At 60.0% G+C, this 22,876-nt stretch overlaps 2 protein-coding genes and 2 long non-coding RNA genes across 4 annotated transcripts in view; 2 read left to right on the top strand and 2 right to left on the bottom strand.

Moving 5' to 3' along the window:
• The window catches only part of TGM2 (transglutaminase 2), a 13,013-nt gene extending 9,705 nt beyond the window's left edge, over positions 1 to 3,308 (bottom strand). Inside the window, exons 1-2 of the mRNA XM_051803174.1 lie at positions 2,898 to 3,308; positions 631 to 810 (exon numbers count right to left, since the gene is read on the bottom strand). Of these exons, the coding sequence (XP_051659134.1) occupies positions 631 to 810; positions 2,898 to 2,907 (190 nt within the window). The 5' untranslated portion in view covers positions 2,908 to 3,308. The remainder of the gene's footprint in view (positions 1 to 630; positions 811 to 2,897) is intronic.
• Positions 1 to 22,876, top strand: part of LOC127478066 (uncharacterized) — a 23,838-nt gene extending 962 nt beyond the window's left edge. Inside the window, exons 2-3 of the long non-coding RNA XR_007907113.1 lie at positions 21,178 to 21,320; positions 22,490 to 22,876. This is a non-coding gene — a long non-coding RNA (uncharacterized LOC127478066). The remainder of the gene's footprint in view (positions 1 to 21,177; positions 21,321 to 22,489) is intronic.
• Positions 10,661 to 21,912, bottom strand: KIAA1755 (KIAA1755 ortholog). Its single transcript, XM_051803158.1, has 14 exons — positions 21,792 to 21,912; positions 18,718 to 18,918; positions 16,991 to 18,272; positions 16,724 to 16,882; positions 16,059 to 16,182; positions 15,622 to 15,739; positions 15,358 to 15,444; positions 15,140 to 15,256; positions 14,714 to 14,812; positions 14,316 to 14,464; positions 13,384 to 13,522; positions 12,991 to 13,113; positions 12,196 to 12,387; positions 10,661 to 12,115 (listed from the first exon to the last, which is right to left on the bottom strand). The coding sequence occupies exons 1-14, from the start codon at positions 21,792 to 21,794 to the stop codon at positions 11,147 to 11,149; spliced, it is 3,762 nt and encodes a 1,253-aa protein (XP_051659118.1). The 5' UTR covers positions 21,795 to 21,912; the 3' UTR covers positions 10,661 to 11,146.
• LOC127478067 (uncharacterized) lies at positions 19,458 to 20,985 on the top strand. Its single transcript, XR_007907114.1, has 2 exons — positions 19,458 to 20,327; positions 20,443 to 20,985. It is a non-coding gene; the product is annotated as an uncharacterized LOC127478067 (long non-coding RNA).

Below are 22,876 nucleotides of genomic sequence, written 5' to 3'. Positions count from 1 at the left end.
CGGGGCTGAGCCCCTGCCCGGCAGCTGCACTCAGCCCTGGCAGCAGGAGCAGTGGCCACATCCCTGGTCTTGCTTGGGGGCTGTGCTGGGGTTGCTGTATGGGAACATTTTTTACTCCAGTGTTTGCATTTCCCAAGCAACCCTCTCTCTGGGGAATGTCTGAGAGGCAGCAGGGCTGGGTGTAAAGCCCATCAGCAGAACTGCTGTGATACCCCTGGCTGAAAAGATTCACTTTGCTGATGTTTCTCAGAGGGTCAAGAGGGTTGGGCAGGTTCCCAGCCACAGCCAAGGCACTTCCAGGTGAGCTGGCAGCTCCAGTGTGCCCCAAGTCTGGCTTGGCCATGGGAGGAGGAGGAACAGGTGGTGGTGGCCCCTTGTTTTATTTCTTCATTGCTTCCCTTCCACTCCCATTAAGGAGATGAGTTTCTACCTATTTGTCTTCTCGTGACACAAAAGCTGTGCACAGTGCCGGCCTCTGCCAGGCAGGAACAGGAGGACAGGGACTGTATGAGATGAGTTAGGTCCCCTTGGCACAGCCCTTGTGGGAGCACAGGGGTGCCCTGGGGCAGGGGCAGAGAGCGGTTACACTTGCACAGCCCTCCCTCGTGGCACAAATGTGGGGGCACTCACCTGTGTCTACGTTGAAGGCGAGTTTGTCCACCCCCTCCTCGTAGCCCCGGCCCGAGAAGCACAGGGTGATGGTGAAGGGCTGCCCCCGCCGCACCACCAGCTGCTTGCACCCCATGTCTGCCGTCCGGTGCTCCCGCCCATTGCGCTCCAAGTGCAGGTCCCACGTGTCCAGCACCAGATCTGCGAAGGCAGTGGCATGTACAGCTCTGACCCTGGCACCAGCTGAGCCATGACCACAGCCCCTGGGGGCCACAGACCATCCTGAGCCCTGGGTTGGCACTCTGGAGAGGGATCTGAGCCTCCCCTGCCCACACTGCCCTGTCCTGCCCGGTGTGCCCGGTGCAGCCTTGGGCACTGTGGTTGTGCTGAGCCCTGAGCTCCTTCCAGGAAGGCTCTGCAGGCTGGGCTTGCATCGTGTGCTGCAAGAGGGGCACAGCTTTGGCAGCTGAGCTGACAGCGACGTTCTGCCTTCCTGACCCAGCTTTGTGCTGTGTTTGTGTGCCGTGGGGCTGCCTCTGTACTATCACCATGGAGGAGGGGCACCCTGTGCTGCCAGAGCTGTGCCAGGCCCATGGCTCAGGGCACCCAGCACAGGAGCAAAGCCCAATGCTCAGCTCTGCACTCGGAGGGGCTGTCACTGGGGCTGCTGTCTGTGTGCCCCCATCCCAATCACACGCTGCTGAGCCCAGGAATGCCTGGGATGTTCCTGTGCCTCAGCCTGGCCTCCAGCAGCTTTACTGTGCTGTTACCGCTGACAAATTGGTGAGAGCAAGTGTAAGTTCAGTGACAGAGGTGTGTGATGCCCCAGATGCTGCTCTGCTCTGATCCCAGCCCAGGTAGGGCCATGTCCCCACCGCCCTGGGCGCCGCTCAGGAGCGATGAGATATTGCTCATCATCGCTTGAGGCCAGTGACCCCTGACTGCTCTGCAGTGACGCGTTAATCACCAGAATAAACAAAAGCATTCCATGCAGGAGAGCACACAGCAAGCTCAGCGCTGCCTGGGGTGGCTCAGTGGGTGATGCTCAGCTTGCAGCCCCGTGCCACAGCTCTCCCTGGCCATGCCCTTCCCTGGTAGTCACAGAGCCCTCCTGGAACCACTGTGAAATGGAAACAGTTGCCCATGAGCTCGCTGTTCCCAGAGCTAAATGAAAGCACTGCTCCTGGCTCTCTGGACAAGAGGACTCTGCAGTAAGTGCCCAGTGGAGGGCAGTGGGCTTGTCACCATCCCCACCACACTGCTAGAGCTGCTGGGACTGTCCATAACTAAGGGCAAGGTCCCTGCAGCCAGTCCATGGGGACCTTGGAGTGTAGATAGAGCACAGAGAGGTCCTTTCCCTCACTGCCTCCCCCTCTGTGAGCAGCACAGCCCTGTGCTACAGCACATGGACCACACGAGTGGAACCTCACTGACATGGACCCAAAGTCATTGTGAATAAGTGTGTTCAGAGAGCAGAACCAGGACTCCTCCTTGTCCCAGTCACCCCAGGGTTATCATCCTCAGCACATTTAGCAAAGAGCAGATTTCTCAAAGCACAGGTGCCTCTACCCCAAACCGATGGGTGCCAAGAGATGTGCAGGGAGGGGGCTGCGGTGCTGTAAACAGAAGGGAGGTTCCAGGCACCCAGGAGCAGGAGCTGCCCAGTGTGTTGGTATTGCTGCGGTGGTGCCGGGAGCCGGGACAGCCTGCGGCACTGTGGAACAGCAGGGCACAGTGATGCCGTCTCACCCAGAGGGCCCCGTGCCCGTGAGAATCACACGGCCCCATTTCCTGGGACTCTGGGGGCAGCTCTGTGGAAGGCGGGGGCTCTCTCTGCCCTGAAGGGCCACGCGTGAAGGACTCCCGAAGACTGGAAGCTTTATTTATGCCTGAGCCTTCAGAAATCCCCTAACCCTGTCAGGACGTGGGCACACACTCCTGGCCCAGCTGTCAACTTTCCTTTCCCGGCAAAGCTTTAAATAGCACCAAACTTCACTCCTACGGGTTCTGGCGCCACCCGGGCCAGCGGAAAGTCGAGAGGGAGGGAACGGCACAGACCCCGCACGGACCCCGCTGGGCTTGTTGCCGTCGCCCCGCTTTAGTCCTTCCCGTTCCCCATCGCCCTTGACTTTGCCGGAGGGTCAGGGACCGGCTCCTGCACCGAGCGAGCAGGGAGCGGCGGGATGGCACCGAGCGCCGGTCGGAGCGGAGGGGGCGCGGCCGGTCGGGACTTCCCGCGGAGCGGGAGCGATCCCGACACGTGCGGGGGGATCGCCCCGCGGTCCTACCTTCGGCCATGGTGCCGGCGCGGGGGGTGCGGGTGCTGCCGGTGCCGCCGGTGCTCGCTCGGTCCCGGTACCTGTCCTGTGCCACCCGCAGCGCTGCTCGTGCCGCTCCTTGTCCTGGTCCCGACGCCGGCGGAGCTGCCCCTCACTACCCGCCGACCGGCCCCATCGCCCGTCCCATTTATCCCGCCCGCCCCCCGCGCCCCCCCGCGCGGCCGGGCCGGCGGAGGGAAGAAAGGGAAAACAAAGTTTCCAGGAAACGCGGAGGTTTTAGGTCCCACCTATTGAAAATAACCACTCCAGAAAAAAAAAAAAAAAAGGGGAAGCAAAGCCGCTGGCCCCGAAGCCCCCCGGGCTGGCTGCCCCGGAGTCCCCCGGGACCCCACAGCCCCCAGGCTGGAGCTGGCCCCGCTGCCGATCAAGAGGAGGGGAGAACAAGGGGGCGGAGAGGGGCCGCCTGGCTCCCAGTGAGGTGCCAGGACTCGGGAATGTTTTCTCCTTATAAAGTTCTCTCCCTCCTCTGGCCCCATCTCCACCCTGGCCGGTCCTGGTGGGATGCCTCTGTCGGGAATCGCATCCCCTTTCCGTAACTGCATCCCTGAGAAATGGAGTCTGGAGGGAAAATGTGTTGCAAACTTTGCTGCTGGACGGCAGATATGTTGGAAACCGAGCTGTTAGCTCTGGGATATGAGTGTACATGTGGCAGCGACCTGCACATTCCCTGGCAGTCCCTGCCCCATGCACTGGCCATCCCTCTCCTGCCTGGGGCTCCCTGCCCCATTATCTTGCCAGTGGTACTGCCTGGGGCTGCTTGGCCTGGCCTGGCCCTCCCTGTGTGTCCCAGGGGTCAGCCAACACACTAGAAACTACCTGTCAAGGGCAGAGGGCTGAGACCCCACATCTCCATGGGCTCTTGGAGTTTGGGAGTGCACCCGTACTTGAGCATGGCTTGTTACGAACAAGGTCTTGAGAAGTTTCTGGACCCCTGGAGTGACTTTGTTCAGTTACTGGTTTTCCTTTATGTGAGTTAAGCTGCCAAAGGCCAGGAGCCAGGATGGGGGGTGTTCCTGGGAGAGCCCTGCACTGACCCTCCTTGTTTGGCCCTTGGACTGGTGTGGAACACTGCAGCCCCTGCACTGGAGGCATCTGAACATTGGGAACCCTCCTCAGCCTGACAGGTATCCTCCTGTTCCCACAGTCCCATCACCCTCTTCCCCTCCCAGGTCTGGTGGTTGGTGCATCACTCCAGGGCTGCTGTGGGTGATGGGACCTTCTTGTGGCTGGTGATGTCCTGCAACTGGTTGGGGTCCATTGCTTGATGTACTCAGGATCACCTCACAAGGTCCCCACACAGGTTGTGCCCTATCCCAATGTACCCTGTCACCCAAGCAAGTGATGCAGCTGAAACTGCTCTCCCCAGACTTGGGGTGGTCCTGGCAAGGGGTCCCCACAAGTGGGCAATGCTTTCTGCTCAGGCATGCTGGGGCACTGTGTTGGGAGGGTCTGCAATGAGACAGACACCTCCTCCAGCTCTACAAAGGGGTTTTTGGTACCAACAGGCTTGGTAAGGTCAGAGCACACCAAGGGCAGAGACCAGGAGAAGCCCCATGAGCGGGGGGCTCCTGGTGTGTCCCACTCTGAAGGCACAGGGCTGGTTTTGCAACAGCACTGCCCTGCAATGCAGCCACGGCCGGGGGGACCCCTCTCCTCCTTCACCCTCCTTGAGGGAGGCGGGGAGAGAGGTTGGAGTGAGAGCAGCAAATCCTTGCTGAGAGAAAGCTCGGGACAGCTGCTTTCAATGGAAACAACTCATGTGCTGCTCCACCATGTACGTGCCCGGGCTGGGGGTATGCAGGTGGTGGAGGGGGGGCCTTCGCTCATCTCACCTGCCTTGAGTTGGCCCTGCTTCCAGGGCTGCTTCCTGGGCAGAGGAGCCTCTGCCACCGGTGTTGACAAGTGCCAATGTGTCCGGCCCCGTGCTGGGGGGTGCCAGGTCCAACTCTGCCTGCACAGGCCCACTCTTCCTCCTGTACCTAGCGCGAACTCTGGATGAACTCCGCAGCGGAGGAGCCGCGTTGGAATGCCTCGTTTGCTTTAGTTAATGTGTGACAAACAGCGAGGACACTGTTGGATGTGGAGCAGCAGGAAATGGCCATTTCTCACTCGGCTGGGAAGCAGAGCAGTTTGTTGCAGGGAAGGGTGTTGGGCTGTGTGGGATGTGTGGGACCAGGCAAGCTGGGGGGCCTGGCACTGGGCAGGCTGTTGGGACTATCTTCTGTCTGGCTTCTTGGCCAAGCAGAGCAGGAACGACTGACAGTGCCTATCCTTGCTCTGGCACCTCAGGCAGAAGTGGCAGGAGACAAGTGCCTGGCTGTCCCCAGGGGCTGTCCCCCAGTGCTGTGTTCTGGGGCTGTCCTCCAGGGTTATCCCTCTAAGTCTGTCCACTCAGGGCTGTCCTTTAGGGGCTATCCAGACTTGGTCCCAGCACGTCAACAAGAGGAAACCTCCCTTGTTTTCAGCTTTAGTGCCCACTTCACTCACACCACATATCGCAGAGGCATCTGTCTGCCCAGGCACTGGAAAATGTTGCCCACGCCACACTGCTGGTATTTTTACTCTCCTTACTAAGACAAGGTTGCATTAAGAGAGTGTTTGCACTGCTGAAGCCCAGAATAACTCCTCATTTGCTCAAGGTGTTCAGTGCAGGACTGCGACTTCCCTTGCCCCCGCCCCGCTCCTGGAGCTGCTTCAAAGCGTGCCGGTCCCTGCCGTGCTGTCCCGCACAGGCAGAGCCGCTGTTTGCTCTCCTGGGTGTGTGCTGGGGAGGCTGCAGCCCCTCCAGTGCTCGCACGTCCTGAGTCAGTCCCTTGTGCAGGCAGATAAACAACCCCTGAAAAGGGACAGTGTCTGCTCTGAGTCGCCCCGTTAAGTCGTCAACCGACTTCAACAGCTCTGCCCATCTCCTGCGGTGCCTCCCGCCCCGCCCTCAGCAGAGCCGCTGCTCCTGCAGCTCCCTGACGCCAGGGAACCTGTGTTCTCCTCGGTGGAGAGCTCGGCATCATACCCCCTCCGTAAGGGGGTCGGGCGGGCTGGGATGTGACTTTGGGAAAAGGTTAAAGGGTGAGACAATGTCTCGTGCCCATGATGACTGGAGCATTTGGGGCCGGGGATCCTGGCATCGAAGATGCTGCAATTACCCTTCTCCTACCAGAGCTCTGATGTCTGAGCATGGAGAAATATTTCCAAGCTGGGGGGGAAAGACCTGTAGCTGCTCCATTTGTGGTCGGCTGAGCCAAAGCGCTGGGCAGCAGCCTCAGACAGGGTCTGTAAGGGCACTGCAGCCTGGGGTGAGGGAGGGTGGGGCTGGTGATGGCATCACGGGCATTTGGGGCCAGGTGAGCCGCTGGCTTGGTGCTGGCATTGCTCCAGGTTTGGAACTTCGGTTGCCACAGACAGCTCTGGCACTGAGCCAGCAACTTGAGCAAGATGGGCTTGGTGCTGTGCGGGGTTCCTGGGATGGAGGGGTTTGAAGCCGGCATAAAGGGGGGCTTGTTCCCAGCCCTAGGAAGCTGCCTGCCAGGCCAGGCGGTGCAGGGAATGGGCAACCTCTCCTCTGGGAGGAGAAGTGGCTTTTTAAGGAAAAGCAGACTGTTTTTCCACCTGGCCCCACAGGAAGGCCCGGTGTGCTCTGATGTTGCAGCCACAGGGTAGACACAGCCCTGTGAGGTTGAGGCATCCTCTGTCCACGGGGCAGGGGGAGGGATGTTCCAGTGCTGTCGGACACAGTCCCAGGCTCTGGCTCACTGCTCACAGCACATGCCAAGCCAGAGGCTGTTCCCGAAAAGTGCAGAACCTGGACCAGCATGGCCTGAAGGGACAGGCCAGCAGCTGATAACCAGCTTCTCTGGGGAGTCCTGGGGCAAGGCATCCCATCCCTCTTCTAGGGGGGGTTCAGGAGGAATTTGTTATGTCACCATCTTTGTTCTTGGGCCAAGTCTGTGTTTTTGTTCAAAAGAAACGAGAAAAAAAGAAGCTCTCGAAAGTCTCTTCATTTGGTGTCCAAGCTCGGTAGGAGCAGGAGGGCTGAGGGCTTCCCTTGCAGGGCTCCCCAGAAAGCCCCTGGAAAATGGGTCCTGTGTCAGACAGCAGTGATATCTGCTGGAGAGTTGGATTCTCAGTTGTGCCAAGTCTTTCCCTTCTGGTGGCCCCAGGATGGCCACATGGCCAGTCCTCCTGCAGCAGGGTCCCACAGCAGTCATGGGTGGGCTGCAGTGCTGCAGGATGGGCTTGTGTCCAGTGCCAGGGAGCCAAACACGATGTTTTGCAAACTGGTCTGGTTGTACCTGGTGCGAGCTGAATTCCAGCCTCTGGCTGTCATTTCCCAGCAGTTTGTTGGAACCCCCCCAGCCCTTCCTCCTCAGGGTGCCTCTTCCCCCAGGGCTCCACTCCCCGGTAATCCCTCACCACCTTCAGAGTGTGCAGGCTCCAACGGGTCTGCAGGGGGAAACAAGAGGGGTCTGTGCTTCCCAGTTGGTGCATAGCATGTCTGTGCTCCTCCATGAGTACACAGGTCCAGATTTCACGCCTAAAGCTGACGATTCCCCCAGGACTCACACGTGAGCCACACGTGGCCCCCGCTCAGAAGGTCGCCTGTGCCCAACTCTCCTGTCAGCAGCTTCCCTGGGGTGGGTGTCTGCCAAGTCCCTGGGCAAGCACTGGCACACTTTTATTTTCCATCCATCCCTTGGGATGCAGCACAGCTGGGATTTTGGAAAGCAGCTGGGTTGGCCTTGTCCTGGCCAGCTCAGATTAGGCTGAGTTGCGTCCAGCCCTCGGAGTTTGACCCTTTGGCGTTACCCTTCAGCCTTCCTGTTTTCCTCTGGTATTGCTGGCTTCTTTGGTTTCCCATTTCTTACAGCAGTCCTGCAGCTCCCCAGAGCACCAGCAGCCTTGGCTCAGTGATGGGTGAGACCTCTGTTTGCTGTGCAGGAGCAGATAACAAAGGGGATAAAAAAGCGGACATCTCTCCTCGCAGCCACTTCCCATGCCAGGACAGAGCTGGTGGCTTTGTGCCACAGCTCAGCTCCCTCCTGCACCCAGGGCTGCCTTTATATTTACTTCCTGAAACTAGAACCGCTGCCCTGGCTGCCACCCGGGAGGACAAATCCAGGCATGATGGCATTCCTGCTGTGGTAGGGGCCAAATCCCTGTCCTGTGCTTCCAAACTCCAGTGGATGTTTGAGGCCGAGCCCTGATGCCAGGGGCTGCCTGGACAGGAATGGACCCACAACAGCTCCACTGGCAACCAGAGCTGCTGGGGGGCCCATATGGGGGGCTTTGGGATGTCCCACATGCTGTTGTCACTGCTTCTTTGCCTCGTCACCCATCAGCCACGTTTCCTCCTTGCCTGGGACAGGGCACAGCTGTGGCACATTGTGGGAGTGTGGCAGCCTCAGTGACTCTTGCTCTTCCTATTCTTTCCTTCCTCTTTCCTCTGTCTTGTCACGGTTGAACCAGTGACCCTCCAGCCCCCGCAGTTTGTAGGGAAGGGCTTTATGGGAATCTGGCAGTGAGGAGGAGGAGGAGGAGGAGGAGGAAGAAGAGTGCAGTGGATCGGAGCTCCTGGCTCAGTGCCAGCCTGGGTACCAGCTGCTCTGCTGTAGCAGGGTGTGAGGAGCCATGAGGGGATGGTTGCCCCAGGAACTGCCATGGGAATAAGAGGGTTGTCCCTGGGGCTGGGGTCTGTGCCTGACTCATGGGCCCTCCCCTTCTCCAGGCTTTTTCACCTTCTGCATCCATCATTTATGAACTTTCTTTCCTTTGGAAAAAAGTATTCCTCGGGGCCTTGCAGGAGCTCCCCTCCAAGGCTTGCCTGACCACCATGCCCTGAGCCCCAGCACTGCTGGACCCCCACTGACCTGGACCCCTGCCAGCCCCTGACAAATGATTTTGCCATTTCATGGGGGGAAGGAGACATTGATTAACTCCTGTACTTGCCTTTCTGGAAAGGTTATGGTTTAATTGGTCAAACTTGGAGTCATAAATCATGTGCTGAAGGATCAGCAGAGATAAGAAAATTTCTGCAGAATGTTGCAAAACACTTTTTGGTAGGCAAAATCCAGCTGTGCCCACCCAGCTGTGGGGGCTGAGAGCAGCCAGTGTGCAGGGCTCTTCCATGAAAATGATTCACCCTCCAGCCAGGGGCCGGAAATTCCCCCTGTGTTATCAATTAATCTCAGGACTTGCAAAATATCCTTTTTTATTTTACTTTTGTAAAAAGAAAACAACAGGAAAGCCAGTGTTTGCTTTATTCAGAAGAATCATAATTCCATCTGGTTTGAAGAATGATTCAGTTTCTTACTGGGAAGTGCTATTCCCCCAACCTAAAAACTGTAATGGGGGGGGGGGGGATGCAGCAGATCAGCTCTCAGCAGAGCAGAAAATCGAGCGAGGGAACTGTTAGGTCTGTCTCAGAGTGCTGCTGGAGGGAAAAGAGATTTTTGTCTCTTGTGATGTGCTGTGTGCCATCCAGGTGGGCATGGCTTGCACTGGCCACATGTGTGGGGATGGGGAGCAGGCAAGTAAGGCCGGCACAGGGATGGGGACCAGGGACATGTCATAACACGAAGAGCTGAAATGTCCTGGCTGGGTGACCCTGGTGCCATTCAGGACATAGCATTATTGGAGAATGGGACAAAGCCTGCTGGCTCATCCAGGACATGCAGACGTGTTCAGGGTGTCTAAGACAATGACTTTTAAGCCAAAAAAGAATGGGGTGGACTCAGCAACCAGGATTTCAGTGGAGGAGGGACGGAAGTGCCAGTAGTGAAATCAGTGTTGAGCTGGGAAGACGGAGTTCAAAAGAACTGAAAGAAGAAGTGCAGACAAAGGGCAGGACTAGGAGTGGTGACAGGCAGGAAGTTCTGTGACGGTGCAGGGCTGGGGTCGACCTTCCAATGGTTAATGATGCGTTAATGACCCAGACAGGAGGAGTACAGTGCCGCAGCCTCGAGAGGAGCTCAGCGGGGCTCGGCTTCGGGATCTGGCAAAAACAAGACTGAGGGGGGTATGAGTGATGCTCAGCCGGACTGGGATGGGCGAGTGCCCTTTGCCGAGGCGCAGCATCCTGCAGGGCGCGAGCCATGACCACACCGGGCTGGGAGGAGGAGAGTGTTTTTCTGGAACAGCCTCCACGGGAGAGATTGCTTCTCCTCTGATGTCTCTTGATTAGCTCATGCTGCCGCTGCCCAGGGGGGCGGCCGTTCAGCTCCTGGCCCCGACAGCCGGGGTCCCGCCTGCCTTTGCTGCTCCTGGGTGCCCAAACAGGCGGTGCATGGCAGGGGGGACGCGCCCAGGGGGATGGGATCTCTGGGGACCCCAGGCTGCTTTGGACTGGGATCAGCAAGGTCGCACCCAGCTCGAATGGGTCCCCAAGGCTCCAGGGCAGTGCATTCCCAAAACAGAGTGGGGAGGCTGGGCAGGATGACACCATCCTCGACGTACTGGGAGGGGGAACCAGAGACTGAGGCACTTAACCCTTACAAAAGGGTCCTTTGAGCAGGAACAGGGTGCTGGCAGCAAGCAGGAGAGCCAGGCTGTGGATGCAGCCCACGTGAGGGGCACAGGGGGCCTTCATGGTGGCACTGGCTGCCCGTGGGCACTGGGCTGGGGTGGTGGGAGCAGCTGGAGCCCAGGTGAGCAGCCCAGCACCTGGCTCTCAGCAGGACATGACTTCTTGCTCTTCTCCACAAGGAGCACCCCAGGTATTTCTCTTCAGGTTTATTAACGTTAATGGCATTAGTCCTGCGTTAATGAGCACACAAACACAAGGCCCATCGATGGGGATCAGCTGGTGCAGGGGATGGTAAAACCACCCAGAGGAGTGGGGAGCACAGTCAATGGCAGGAACACCTCGGCACAGGTCTGCACTCCCCTGGGATGCTCCAGGCACAGCTGCTGACTGTGGGAACCTTCCCTGCTGCCCAAGATGAGGCTGGCACTGGTAAGGATAAAGGCACTTTATGGGAAGATTGCTACATGCCTGGTAGATTATTAACAAATCTCATGAGCTGGTGATGGGGTTACTGCCAATCCACAGCAGGGAGAGCACTAAGTATAGGGAACCAAAGATTCTGGGACTGAAGGTTGGGTAAGAGTCCCCAGTATCCCACTTCTGAGTGTGGGAAGTCCCATCCAGTTGGTGATTGAGACTTCCACAGCTGGACAGGAAGAGCCTCAACTGGAGGGACTGGTTACTTGGCATTTGCTTTAGCTAGACTCTCAGTGTGGTGGTTCTCCAGGTAAACAATCTGAGGGGGCTTTTCAGAGGGGCAGGGTGGTCTGGGACTCTGAAGATCCCGGGGCAAAGATGAGCTCACTGCTGGGGATTCTTCCATGGAGTTCTGTGAGTCTGAGTCCTCGGAGGAGAAACTGCTCTGGCTGGAAACCTGAAAGTACTGGGCAGCTTCTGCTTGTGGCCCCGGTGGTGGGCCAGGTGTGCTGGGATCCGAGGCAGTCCCATGGGGCACAGCGGTGGGACGTGCCTGGTCAGCACCTGGAAAGCGCATCCAGGGAGGCAGCGTGAAGGGACGCCTCCGAGGGGGCTGGCTGCGCTCCGGGGCGAGGTGTCCTGCGGCTCCCAGGCTGGCTCCACTCTCGGGTTTGGGCAGGGGGGTGTCAGCAGAGACATGGTGGTGAGAGGTGCGGGCACCCTCAGGCCCCAGCTGACAGGGGGGCTGTGGGGAACTCGGCTCTGCACCCAGTGTGGGGCCAGGAGCAGAGTTGGCCCAGGGCTGTCCTGGCCCCTCAGGGCTGGGCTGTGGCTGCTCTGCCACCCCCTGACCCCCCAGCACTACTGGCTCGGGGCCTGCAGCTGCTCTGCAGATGGGGGCTTCTGTGTGAGGGGCTGCAGACTCTGGGCTGGGGGCACTGGAAGAGTCTCCCTGCCTGTCAGCTTGCACTCCCCAGACCTCCTGCAGCTCCGCCAGCATCTCCTCCAGGACCTGCCGGGTCTCCTGGTACCTGTGCTGTGCCTCTGTCCAGGCTGCCAGCCCTTGGCTGCTCTGCATCCTGCGCACCTGAGCTTTCATCTCCTGCAGCTTCTCCAGGCCAAACTCCATCGAGAGCTTCTGGAAGGATCTCTGCAGGCACCTCAGTGCCTGGCCCTCCCCACGCTGTGCCTGGGCCGAGCACTGCCGGCAGTCCAGCTTCAGCCCCGTGACCTACAACAGGAGGTGAGAGCAGCTGGTTCTGTTTCCACCAGCAGCACCAGGTTCTGCAGGGGAAGACCTGCTGCACCCACCTTGTTGGAGAACTGGGCAAGCTCCTGCAGCAGCTCCCATTCTGCCTGCCGCCGCTCCAGCTGCTTGGAGAAGCTCATCAGCTTCGTCTGGAAAAGGGCTGCAGCCACCTGGAAGGCATCTGCCTCGGGAAATGTTGCGTCTCGGACCTCAGCCACTTCTCGGCACAGGGTCAGGCCGTGCTGGTACCGAGCCTGCAGGGATGGCAGGAAGGAACAAGCTCCACATTTGGGAATGGTGCTGGCCTGGGATGTGTGTCCAGGGTGAGGCGCTGCAGGTCAGCACTCAGCATCACCATCACAGCTGGATGGGAAACACTTCTGGGCAAGTGAGAAGAAACAAGGGGAACAGAGATTCTCCAAACTTCTGCTCTGCCCTGGCTTGGCTCAAAATGCATTAAACGCACCTCCTGTCCCAAGTGGGATCACTGTGCCTTGTTCTCCCTGCGGTGTGTGTGACTAAAGGGCCTCCACACCCAGGGGAGTGGGAAGAACAGATCCTCATCACCATGTTATTTGTTGTCTGATGGATGCCCAGACTCTGCAGGACAAGGGAGCTGCATACATGGAGTACAGCAGGGACTGGGGACAGCAGTCCCAGCCTAGCACACACTAAGGAATAGTGCAGGCACCCCCTCACTGGAGCAGGGCTGCCTAGAATCCCTGCAGTGTTAGGCTTGACAACTGCAGCTTGACAACTTCAGTGTGACCCGACAGCACAGGGACACCCAGTTCTGCCCAGAAGCCTCATTCCGAACCCAGGGAACGTGTGTTACGGAAAAGCCTCTCCAAGCATACCGTGGCCTGGGCCAGGAACTCATTGAAGTGCTTGGCAGAGCCCTGGCAGCTGTCGGGGCTCCACTCCTCGGTGCCCATCTCCTGCAGCCGCGCTGCTGCCTCCCCGTCCAGCCAGCACCCGAGCTGTGAGACAGTGGGACAGGGGTCAGGGGGTCAGGCAGGACTGGCCACGGCAGCAGTGTGGCCACGGCACCTCCCCTTCCTGCCCGGGCATCCCAGCCCAGGCACAGTCACGCACAGTCACTCATAATGAACATCAAAGCTCAGGCTATCCTGCTATTCTCCAGGCTTCCGTCATCATCGGAAACAAAGGAAACGTGCCCAGAACACTCAGCCACGGAACACCAGAGAGGACAACTACAACTTGCAGCACTCCAGGAACGCCCAGCTCACCTTGCTAAACTCGGTCTCGAGCTCCCGGACCTTTCGGAGGAACTCCAGGCGCTCCAGGCAGCTGTTGGATTGGGACACCAGGTCGTGAAGCTCTTCTTCCAGCTGACTGTACAGCCCCTCAGCCAACTCCATGCCAGTCCTGGTGGTTGGGAGGAGAGGGGCCGTCAGTGCCGGGTGCTGCTGGGTGGGCTCAGGGATGTGTGGGGTGGAGGGGAGCAGGTCTCTTAGTCAGCTCCTGACTCTGGTCCTGCACACACCTGGACAACTCCCCATCCCGTGGAGCAATACAGAAGGCAGGGACCACAGGATGGGAAAGCATCATCTGTCAGTGCAGCCCAGCCCCGCGGAGGGAAGGGAGCAGGAGGGAGCAGTGGGATTAGTGCTGCCAGTATGCACGGACAACAGACCAGTGTGGAATGGCTGGACCAGTGTGGCATCACCAGATGAGTCTCACCAGCAGCATCACCCGACAAGTGCGACATCACTGGATGAGTATGGAATGACCCGACTATGGCACGGCTGGATGAGTAAGAGCATGGCTGGATTACGGCATCGCTGGATGAGTATGCACGGCCAGACAAGTGCGACATCACCGGACGAGCACGGCACGGCCGGGAGTGCGGCACGGCCGGGACTTGGCCCCATCTAGTGGCTTTTCACAAGCCCAGCCCGAGGCATCGCAGCGCAGAGACGGATCCGTTCTGGCCTGAAGCAGGAGACCCTCCCAGGGATCTGGCACCTTCCCCAGTCAGTATGGGGGCCATACTGCTGTGCCAGATGCGTGCTCTGGGCTTGCAGAGCAGGAGGGAGCAGGGCAACAGCTTGTGCTCATAGGGACTGAGCTGACCCTGGGGAGGTGGCTCTGTCAGCTGGCAGAAGCTGGGGGTCCCCACCACTGGCACCCCTGGACCAGTGAAGCTGCCCCCTCCTACCTGACGTGGTCGGAGGCACAGAGGCGGGCGGCCTCCCTGCGCAGCCTGGCCAGCACAAAGCCCCCCTCACGCTGCACCCGCACCAGCTGTGGGTCGCTCAGCACCTTCTGCATCAGCTCCTGGTGCCTCCTGATGCCCGCAGCTGCATCCTGAGGACGGAGGGTTGGACAGACGTCTTACCCGAGACCTCACCTGAGGCCTCAGCCAGCACAGGAGGGGTACCTGAGGCTGCATCCCAGGGATGAGTAGAGGGGACAGGGAACAGCCCCATGGCCAGGAGCAGCCAGTCTGGGAGTGGTCATGCCAAGTTTTGGGCAACCAGGAAATGTCACTTTGGCTGCACTGCAGACAGGAACCTTGGAAATGCCCCCAAGCTGCGGTGCCACCATCCCTCTTACCCGTGTCCCTGCCAGTGTGTCGGTGCTCCGCAGTTCCTGGATGCAGCGCTGCAGCAGCTCCGATGCCTGCCTGAGGCCGGCCGTGAAGGGATGCAGCTTCTGGGGGGGGGACACACAGTGGGTCAGCGGGAACAGCCGCCCGTGAGGAGGAAGAGGAGGAACAGTGCCAGGACAGAGCAGGGAATACTGTGAGGCACTGGGTTAAAGCTGAGGGGGAAGGGAGTGTGGAGACAGATGGGCAGCTGCAGGCAGGAGCAGGCAGCAAGGAGCGAGCTGCCCTCCTGCGCTCAGAGCTCTCCTTTTCCTTCCCCTCTCCCAGACCTTCCTGTTGCTTTTCCAGGGGTGTGTGTGGGACATGTAAGACGCGGTGGGGACAGAGGGGCATGGGGGAGGTGAGGCGATGGCTAATGGCGTGGTGACAGACACCTGGAAGAATTGAACCCACTCGCCGTGGCAGTAGGGGAAGGCACCATCCAGCTCCGGGGGCAGCTGGGAGCTGTCGACGTGGCGGCCCAGAGCCTTCAGCGACGTCAGGGTCTCCACCTGCAGGCACAGGGCTCATGAGGCTGGTCCCTCCCCAGGCACATCCTGGAGTAGGAAATAGCCCCCTCCTGCCCCAGCCCACAGGGCAGGGACAGGCTCACCAGCACCCCGGGCAGCCTCTCACGGTGGGCGACCAGCTCCTTCTCAGCCAGCAGCAGCACACTGTGGATGCAGCCTGGTGAGACGCTCTGTGGGAGGCAGGGAAGAGTCACCAGGGCACCCCACACTCAGCCCTCGGACTCGCTGTGGAGCCCATTTCCCAGTGAGCTCAGGCAACAGGCATTGGGAAATGGACTCCACAGTGACAGCCCATTGTCCAGGCAGGGACACCTGCCCCAGGCACAGGCACGCAGAGCCCAGTGTACCTGGATGGAGCGGAGGGCTGAGAACAAGACGGGAGCAGGCGGCTGCTTCCTGGCATCCACCACGACCGTCAGCCCAACGTCCTTCGGTTCTCGCCTCTCGCCGTTCCTCACTTCTCGCCTAGCGAGGGGAAACACAGCAGGAGCAGATGGCACTTGAAGTGTGGGTCCTCCCCTGGGGCAGGACCTGCTCAAAGCCCCCTCCCACACTCTGCACCCCCCGGCAGGCAGGAGCCCACAGCCACAGGTGGTGACCTTGTCCCTGTGGGATGCCCCAGCCAAAGGCTCAGAGCATGTGCCTCTGGCAGGGGCACGGCCCAGGGCCCCTGGGGATGCGCCCAAACCAGAATTTGAGGGGTGTTGGGCATTCATCTACTTGGCCAAGGAGCCCTGAGCCAGGCAGTATCTAGGGATCACTGGTAGGTCCTGCTGGCCCTTACCTGGGGAGGGAGCAGAGGTAGAGTATGAGCCTCGCCAGCTCAGCAGTTGAGCACCACGCAGCCCCCCAGGCACTGCCACTGGTGGTCACCAGAAGGAGGGCCCTGCCCAACCTGTCCGAGCTCCCTGCAGGAAAAGGGTGAGTGACCCCTCCGGCAGCCACCTGCCAGCCCTGAGCAACCCACAAGGGGCCAGGGCACCCATTGGTGCTGCCCCAGTTCAGCTCGGGGGCCTGCCATAGTGCAGCCCCTCTGGTCCTTCCAGAGGGGCAGAGCCAGCCTGGGGGGGCTCTGGATGTGAACGCCTGGCATTCCAGAGTTGCTGGGGACGTTTTTCCTGAGAAAAAGGTGGAGTTTGTTACTGTTTTTTGGTTCTTGGGAAAAGGAAGGAGCCAAATGTTTAGTGTTTGGCAGCTAAAACTGAACAGCTTCACTAGAGAGGAATGGTGTGGGAGGGTTCGGGGCGGCTGGGACTGGGGCAGCTGCTCTGCTGCCTGCATTTATGTTTTTAATATTTTTGCCAAGCTGAAAGGAAATTTTCTGCTTGGGGGATTTCTGGCCTCCAGCAAAGCCCTGAAACCTTCCTCCAGAACACCCTCTCCAGCAGCCCGCCGTTTCCCTCTGGAGGCCTCTCCCACCATCCCCTGGGATTGCGGTGCTGGCAGTACCTGGCAGGCAGACGATGCCAGAGCGGAGCAGCCCCGCGTGCAGGTCCAGCCAGGCCAGTGGCTCCCAGCCAGCAGGGCTGGTGCCAGGCACAGGAGGACCATTCTTACAGCCGGCGCTTTCCAGGGAGCGTTCCTCCACGGGGGCAGCGGCATTTGTACCTGTGCACAGGGATGGAGGAGGGAGGAGCTGGTGACATGCAATGAGGCAAAGGAATGGCAAAGCCCCAGCAGTGCCTGATCAAGTGCAGCAGCCCCATGGGATGGTACCTTTCCCAGCTGCCCTGGCTCTGCCCATCCTGGGTGAGTAGATGGCTGACATCTTCTTCCAGGCCCCCTCATGCTGGCTGGTGGCTCTTTCATCGGCAGGGGCTGCCCCGAGCCGAGCACCCTTCAGGAAGGAGAACTTGTGGCTGGAGCCTGGGGGGAGCCGGGGGCTGCCCTGCTGTGCCAACGCCTCCGCTGGCACCCTGGGAGTTGCTTGGTGGGGCTGGTGGCTGAGGAGCGTGGGGTTGCTGGTCCCCTTCCCATGCTGTGCAGGGGTCTCACGGTGGGCAGCAGGGGGCAAGTCGGGGCTGTTGCCATCTGGCTCCTCTAGGATGGCTGCCATCAGCCCAGGGCCGAAGCTCACCGGGTTCTGCAGCGCAGCCAGGTAGGAGTCACGGTGGCGGCACCTCGGGCCATGCAGCCCTGGCTCCTGGCTCAGCTTCCTCCCCAGGCACGGGCTGCAGGGACTCTCCTCTGAGCTCAGTGCCCCCCCACAGGGCCAGGCATCTGCCCCCAGTCCCCCATTTTCCCAGGGGAGCATCACCTTAGCCACAGCCCCCATTGTCCCTGGTGGGCAGGTGGGAAGCAGGGGCCTGGTTAGGACATGCAGCTGCTCCTGGGATTGCTCCAGCAGGTTCACGTACTCCCCCTCCAGGTTCTGGCTGATGATCTCGCGGAGGCTGGGCACGGCCAGCGTGGACGGCTTCTTCTGCAGCCCAGCCTGCTCCACCTTGATCAGTCCTGGGTATCGTCCCTGGCTCGACTTCCAAGAGGTGGCCTTGCAGCCTGGGATGGTGCCTGCAATGTTGCCATAGGGCACAGGGACATTTGCCGTGCCGGGTCCTGCTGGCTCGGGTGCAGTCTGAGGAGCAGGTTCATGCTGGGCACCTGCGGGCACACCATCGGCTCCAACCCTGGGCTTGTTGACGAACTCTGGCGTGGCAATCCGGCTCCACGGCAGCGGGGTAACGCCGTTCTCGGTGGCCACCAGGCAGGTGTGCAGGGGGTCCCCAGCCCAGCTGCTGTTCACCTCCTCCAGCCACGCCTCAGTGAAGAGCAGTGCGTGGGCGGCCTCGGGGACCGGCGTTTCCTCCACCGAGCGCAGGTCCAGGGAGAGGTGCTTGACGGTGACGCGCGCCGAGTGCTCCTCGCAGGGCTCCGCTTGCAGGTAGAAGTCCCCGGGGCGCAGCAGGAGGGGGTTGAGTGGCGCCAGGTGCACGACCACCTTCTCGTGCAGACACAAGGGCCAGCCTTCGTGGAGAAAGATGCGGTTAAAGTAGGGAGCCTGGGAGGGAGGAAGAACACAGCGCGTGAGCGAGCCCTGCCAGCCCCAGGCCCTCCCAGCCGCCCCACGCGCTCTCGCTGCCCGGCTCTGCGCTTCCCGCCGTAGCGACAAGGGATCCCAGTGGCACGATGGATGTCCCTCAGCCAAGTCACCACAGCAGAGCTGTGCAAGCCCACCCCGATCCATGGCTCTTCCCAGGGTGTGGAGTCTCCCCATGTACTTACAGGGGTAAAACCCCTGCTTGAGCCTCTCTAGGAGCAAGACAAGGTGACTCCAGAGGGACTGCGTGTGCTGGTGCATTCCCAGGGAGCTGGGTGTACATGGTCCCCTCTGTGGGGAGGGGATGGGACAGGGAGGGAGCCATGCAGGCAGGATGCATTAGGGCAAATTCCCCATGTCCAGGAGCAGGACTCAGGGGCACTGCAGTGGGGGCACAGGGGCTTACACAGGCTGCCTGCCGCAGGCGCTCGAAGAGCCGCTTGGCCGGGATGAGGAACTGGAGCAGGCAGCAGAGCCCATCACCCTGGTAGCTGGTCTCCAGCAGCCGAAACACCTGGCCCAGGACAGTCGGGGCTGTGGCTTCAAAGGGCGGGTAGAGGGCCTGGAGAGCACTCTGCACTGCTGCATCCAGCGACCTGGCATCCTGCTGCAGGGAGGAAAGTGTCACTGGTGGGAGAGCAGCCCCGCAGCAGGGATGCCATCCCCCCCCAACCTGGTACCTCTGCCCGCCATCCCACACTGTACTACACTGCTGCCAAGGCCCTGGGATGCCCACGCTGGCAACGCTGATGAGCTCGGGGGGCTGCAAACCTTCTTGGGCTGGAAATGGGAGGAACTGGAAGTGGAGCATAGTGAGCACAGCACAGGCGGAGTGTGCAGCATGGCAGGTCCATTTCCCAGTGGTTAAGGAGCCCAGGATGAGCTCCCAAAGGCTGCCAGCCACCTTGCTCAGCAACCAGCCACGTGGAGGTGGAGGAGCCACAGCAGCTGAGGGGTTAAGCGGAGTCAGACCAGACAGAGCGTGGGGATGTGCTGGGCTCCTAAGTTCGCTGCAGGAATGCAGCAGATGGGAGGAAGGACAAACATCTGAAGATGGATAGGGTGTTTTGGTCCAGACTCATTGCTGAATTTGCCAAACTTGAAATTACTCCTGCAAGCATTTTCTGGGAAGCGTTCTGTGTTGCAGCCCCCTGAGCTGCCCCAGACTGGGCGAGGACACTGGGTCTGTGCCACACGTGAACCAGCGGTTCCCAGTTCATTCTCCCAGTGCTGCAGGAGCTCTCGGCTGCCTGGACCCAGCTGGCACCACTGCTACGTGAGGGGAAGCCATCCCATGGCTCCCATGATGCCCTGGCTGTGCTCCAGGCAGTATGAGGGTGACTCTGGCACACTTGCCAAAGGGACCCCATTGGTGAGTTGGGAAGAGGAGCATCCTCCAAGCATCTGGGTCCGGCACTTCAAGCAGCTGCAGTTCGCCATCAACCCTGTGCTCCTGTGAGGGCACCTGGGGAGTCCGGTGGAATTAGCTGAAGGTGGGATTAGCTCAAGGTGAGCATTAGTTTCAGGCAACTAATCCCTGGTTCAGGAGCCCATGCAGAGACAAAGGGGCCCTGGTTAATTCAGCTTAATTAGCTTTAATACGTTTTAGCTAAAGCACTTTGCAGTCACGCTCGGTTAATTCTTCTTGACTTTTTCTCCGTGTCTCCACGCAGGAATCTCTGCCCTTGCACCTGACAGGAGAAGCCACAGAGCCAGGCAGAGCAGGAGGAGATCCAGTCTCTTCTCAGGGCCCTGATCTATTAGTGTATTCCCTATCCAGGCTTTCTGCCACTGGACCTTTCTCCTCACACTAGGTCTTACTATGCATGATTCCCAGAAGGGACTGGAGACCTTTCTCTGGAAAATCTCTGCTGCAGGGCAAAGCACCCCACTCCATGTTGCTCCAGTGGAGCCCTGGTGCAGCCACCTGATCCCCCGTGCCAAGCCCAACCAGGCACCCACCAACCCTCTGTCCAGCACTGCTGAGCTCAGCTTCTTCCCCATCCCAACACCAAGGTGAGGAGCCACCATCTGCAACAGCACAGGGGGATCCATCCAGCTCCAAATGCTGCCATGAGAAATGAGCCGGCACTGCCCACCCTGCCTCTGACAGTCTTTTAAATCCTTCCAGGGATGGTGATGACTCCACCACTGCCTGGGCAGTCTTTGCCAGAGCTTGACAGCCCTTTCAGTGAAGAAGTTTTTCCTAGTATCCAATCTAAACCTCCCCTGGCGCCATTTGAGGCTGTTTCCTCTTGCCCTATCACCCAGGACTTCATCCAGCGGCAGGGACCGTGTGAGCCAATGTCAGGAGAGAACCAGGGACTGATGGAGGCACCAGACACAGGACGGGTTGTGCTGGGGAATATTTTGGCCTGGGATGACTGACTAAAAATGTTTTCATGGAATGTCACAAAGCACTTTGTCACTGGGGGAGGCTTTTAGGGTAACCATGGTGCAGCAGCTCTGCGTTCATGGGCGAAGCCGCATCCGGGCCGGACAGGAGCCCGTAGGAATCCAAAAGCAGCCAGTTATCCCAGTCCCTCCACCCGCTGCGAGGGAGCGGAGCTGGAACAAAGGCATTAGGGAGCATAAGGAGATTTACATTTGCAAAGCTATTTCCATTTTAATAAGCCAAAGTGCTGTTAAATAGAGATTGATATTTCTCCCCAAATACCCATATTTTTAAAGTGGTTTACATCAACAAGTCAGGCTGGGCTTTGGGGTTTTGGTGCGGTGAAGTTGTTTAACCCGTGCCCAAAGCCACAGGGTGACTCAGCTCCAGCTCCTTTCTCCCCCCTGCTCAGGAAGGAGCGAGGTTTGAGCCTGGGACCAGTCCTGAATACCAATTCCTCTCTCTCTCCAGCAGCTCTTGCTGTCACCGACTTTGGCAGGACGAGATGCAAGCGCCCAGCCTGGCCTGGAGAAGCGGGATCTCTCTCAGCACATAGCCCGGGGCAACGGCACGTGCCGGCTGCGGTGACGAGCCAGTCGGCCCCGGGAGAGTCTGTGAGCGTCCCCCCCACTGGCACAACTCACGCAGCAGCACCCACTCGCTGCACTCCACCCCCCCTGACAAACTTTGCAGGGAAGTTAAACATCGCGGGATGCAGCCCCGCACACACCTGCCCAAGGGGCCACGGCCACGGCCACCTCCACACCTGATCTCCAACCTCGCACTGACATCCAACCTCGCACTGACCTTCATCTTCGCACGCACCTCCACCTTCACACCCACCTCCCTCCACCTTCACACCCACTCACCTCCACCTTCACACCCACTCACCTCCACCTTCACACTTGCCTTCGCACCCACCTTCGCCTTCACATCCACCTCTGCCTTTGCACCTCCTTCCACCTTCGCTCCCGACTTCCCTCAGCTGTCGCTCCCGGTGCCCACCCCGTGTCCCCCCGGTGCCCGCGGGGCCGGCAGCCACGGGGAGGGGCAGCGGCAGGGAGAGGGATGCCCCAGGAAATTACCATGTTTCCTAGGAAGTGGCGGAGGGGCCGGGGGCCGCGGCACCGACCGTCCCGTCCCTCCTCCTCCTCGCCGGGGCTCTCCGGCCCGGGGCTCCCGGCCGGTCCCCGCTCCGCGGGCGGCTCTTCCCGGCGCCGGCGCCTCCGGAGCCGCGGGCGGGGGCGGGCAGCCCCGGCCCCCCCGGCCCCCTCCGCCCGCCGCGCCTCTTCTGGGGGAGAAAAAAGAAGAAAAAAAAAAAGAAGGATAAAGAAAGAAAAGACTAAGAAAGAGCGAGCGGGGCGGGGCGGGGGAGGGGAGGGAGGGGGCTGGCGAGGGCGGCCCGGGGAGGGCGGGGGGGCCGGGGGCCCGCTTCCCTGTGCCCGCCGACGGGAGCCCCCCGTGCGCTCCCGAGTTGCGGATCCCCCGGGGGGGTCTCCCTGCGTGCCCCACCGGCGGGCGAGAGCAGCCCCTGGCAGGATGGGATGGGATGGCGTGGTGTAGGGAGTGTAAGACCCCCGGAGAAAGAAGCCCTGGGGGATGGCAGGAGGGGCTGCGCTGGGGGTCCTCCCACAGCCCCTGCAGTCCCCTGGCCCCCGAGCAGCTCCAGACAGGGCATCCTGGAATACACCGAGAACATGCAGAGCTGCATGTGCATGTGTGTATATAAGTGTGCAGATGTGTTTATACATGTAATGTCTGGGGCCATTGCCTTCTTTTCCAGTCCACCCCAGTCAGGCAGAGTTGGTGTGATCCCCAGCACTGGTCTGTGTCCTGGATGGATCCTGTGGCTCCCAGTTCCCGTTCCTAAATTGCCCCAAAAGTGCAGCAGCAGCACAGTGAGTATCTCTCGGGGGACTTTGAGCTCTTCCAATGATGGGAAGGACCTACTGAGGAGCGTGATCGTGGGATTCAGCAACGAGAACTGTACAAAAACAACCAGCGTAAGAGCCAAAGCCACAGATTTGGTGTCTCCTCAGGCAAAGTGCTGCTCTGCACAGCTCTGCCAGTTCTGGGCACAGACAACTCTCCCAGCCCCAGGCATGGTGAGCACAGACAACTGTCCCATCCTCAGGCACAGTGGGCTCAGGGTTCCCACCTCTGCCAGCCA

This window comes from Manacus candei, unplaced genomic scaffold, assembly GCF_025592945.1.
Source record: "Manacus candei isolate 608988 ecotype Guabito, Panama unplaced genomic scaffold, ASM2559294v1 h1tg000057l, whole genome shotgun sequence".
Taxonomy (NCBI): domain Eukaryota; kingdom Metazoa; phylum Chordata; class Aves; order Passeriformes; family Pipridae; genus Manacus; species Manacus candei.
The sequence above is the reverse complement of the archived record's forward strand: the minus strand, read 5'-3'. Positions and strand labels throughout refer to the sequence as shown.

Coding starts and splice junctions, on each gene's coding strand:
- KIAA1755 (XM_051803158.1), bottom strand. Junction 15,445..15,621: donor CAGCCCTCCGCTCCATCCAG/GTACACTGGGCT, acceptor TGCCTCCCACAG/AGCGTCTCACCAGGCTGCAT. Junction 14,813..15,139: donor AGTGGGTTCAATTCTTCCAG/GTGTCTGTCACC, acceptor TCCCCCCCCCAG/AAGCTGCATCCCTTCACGGC.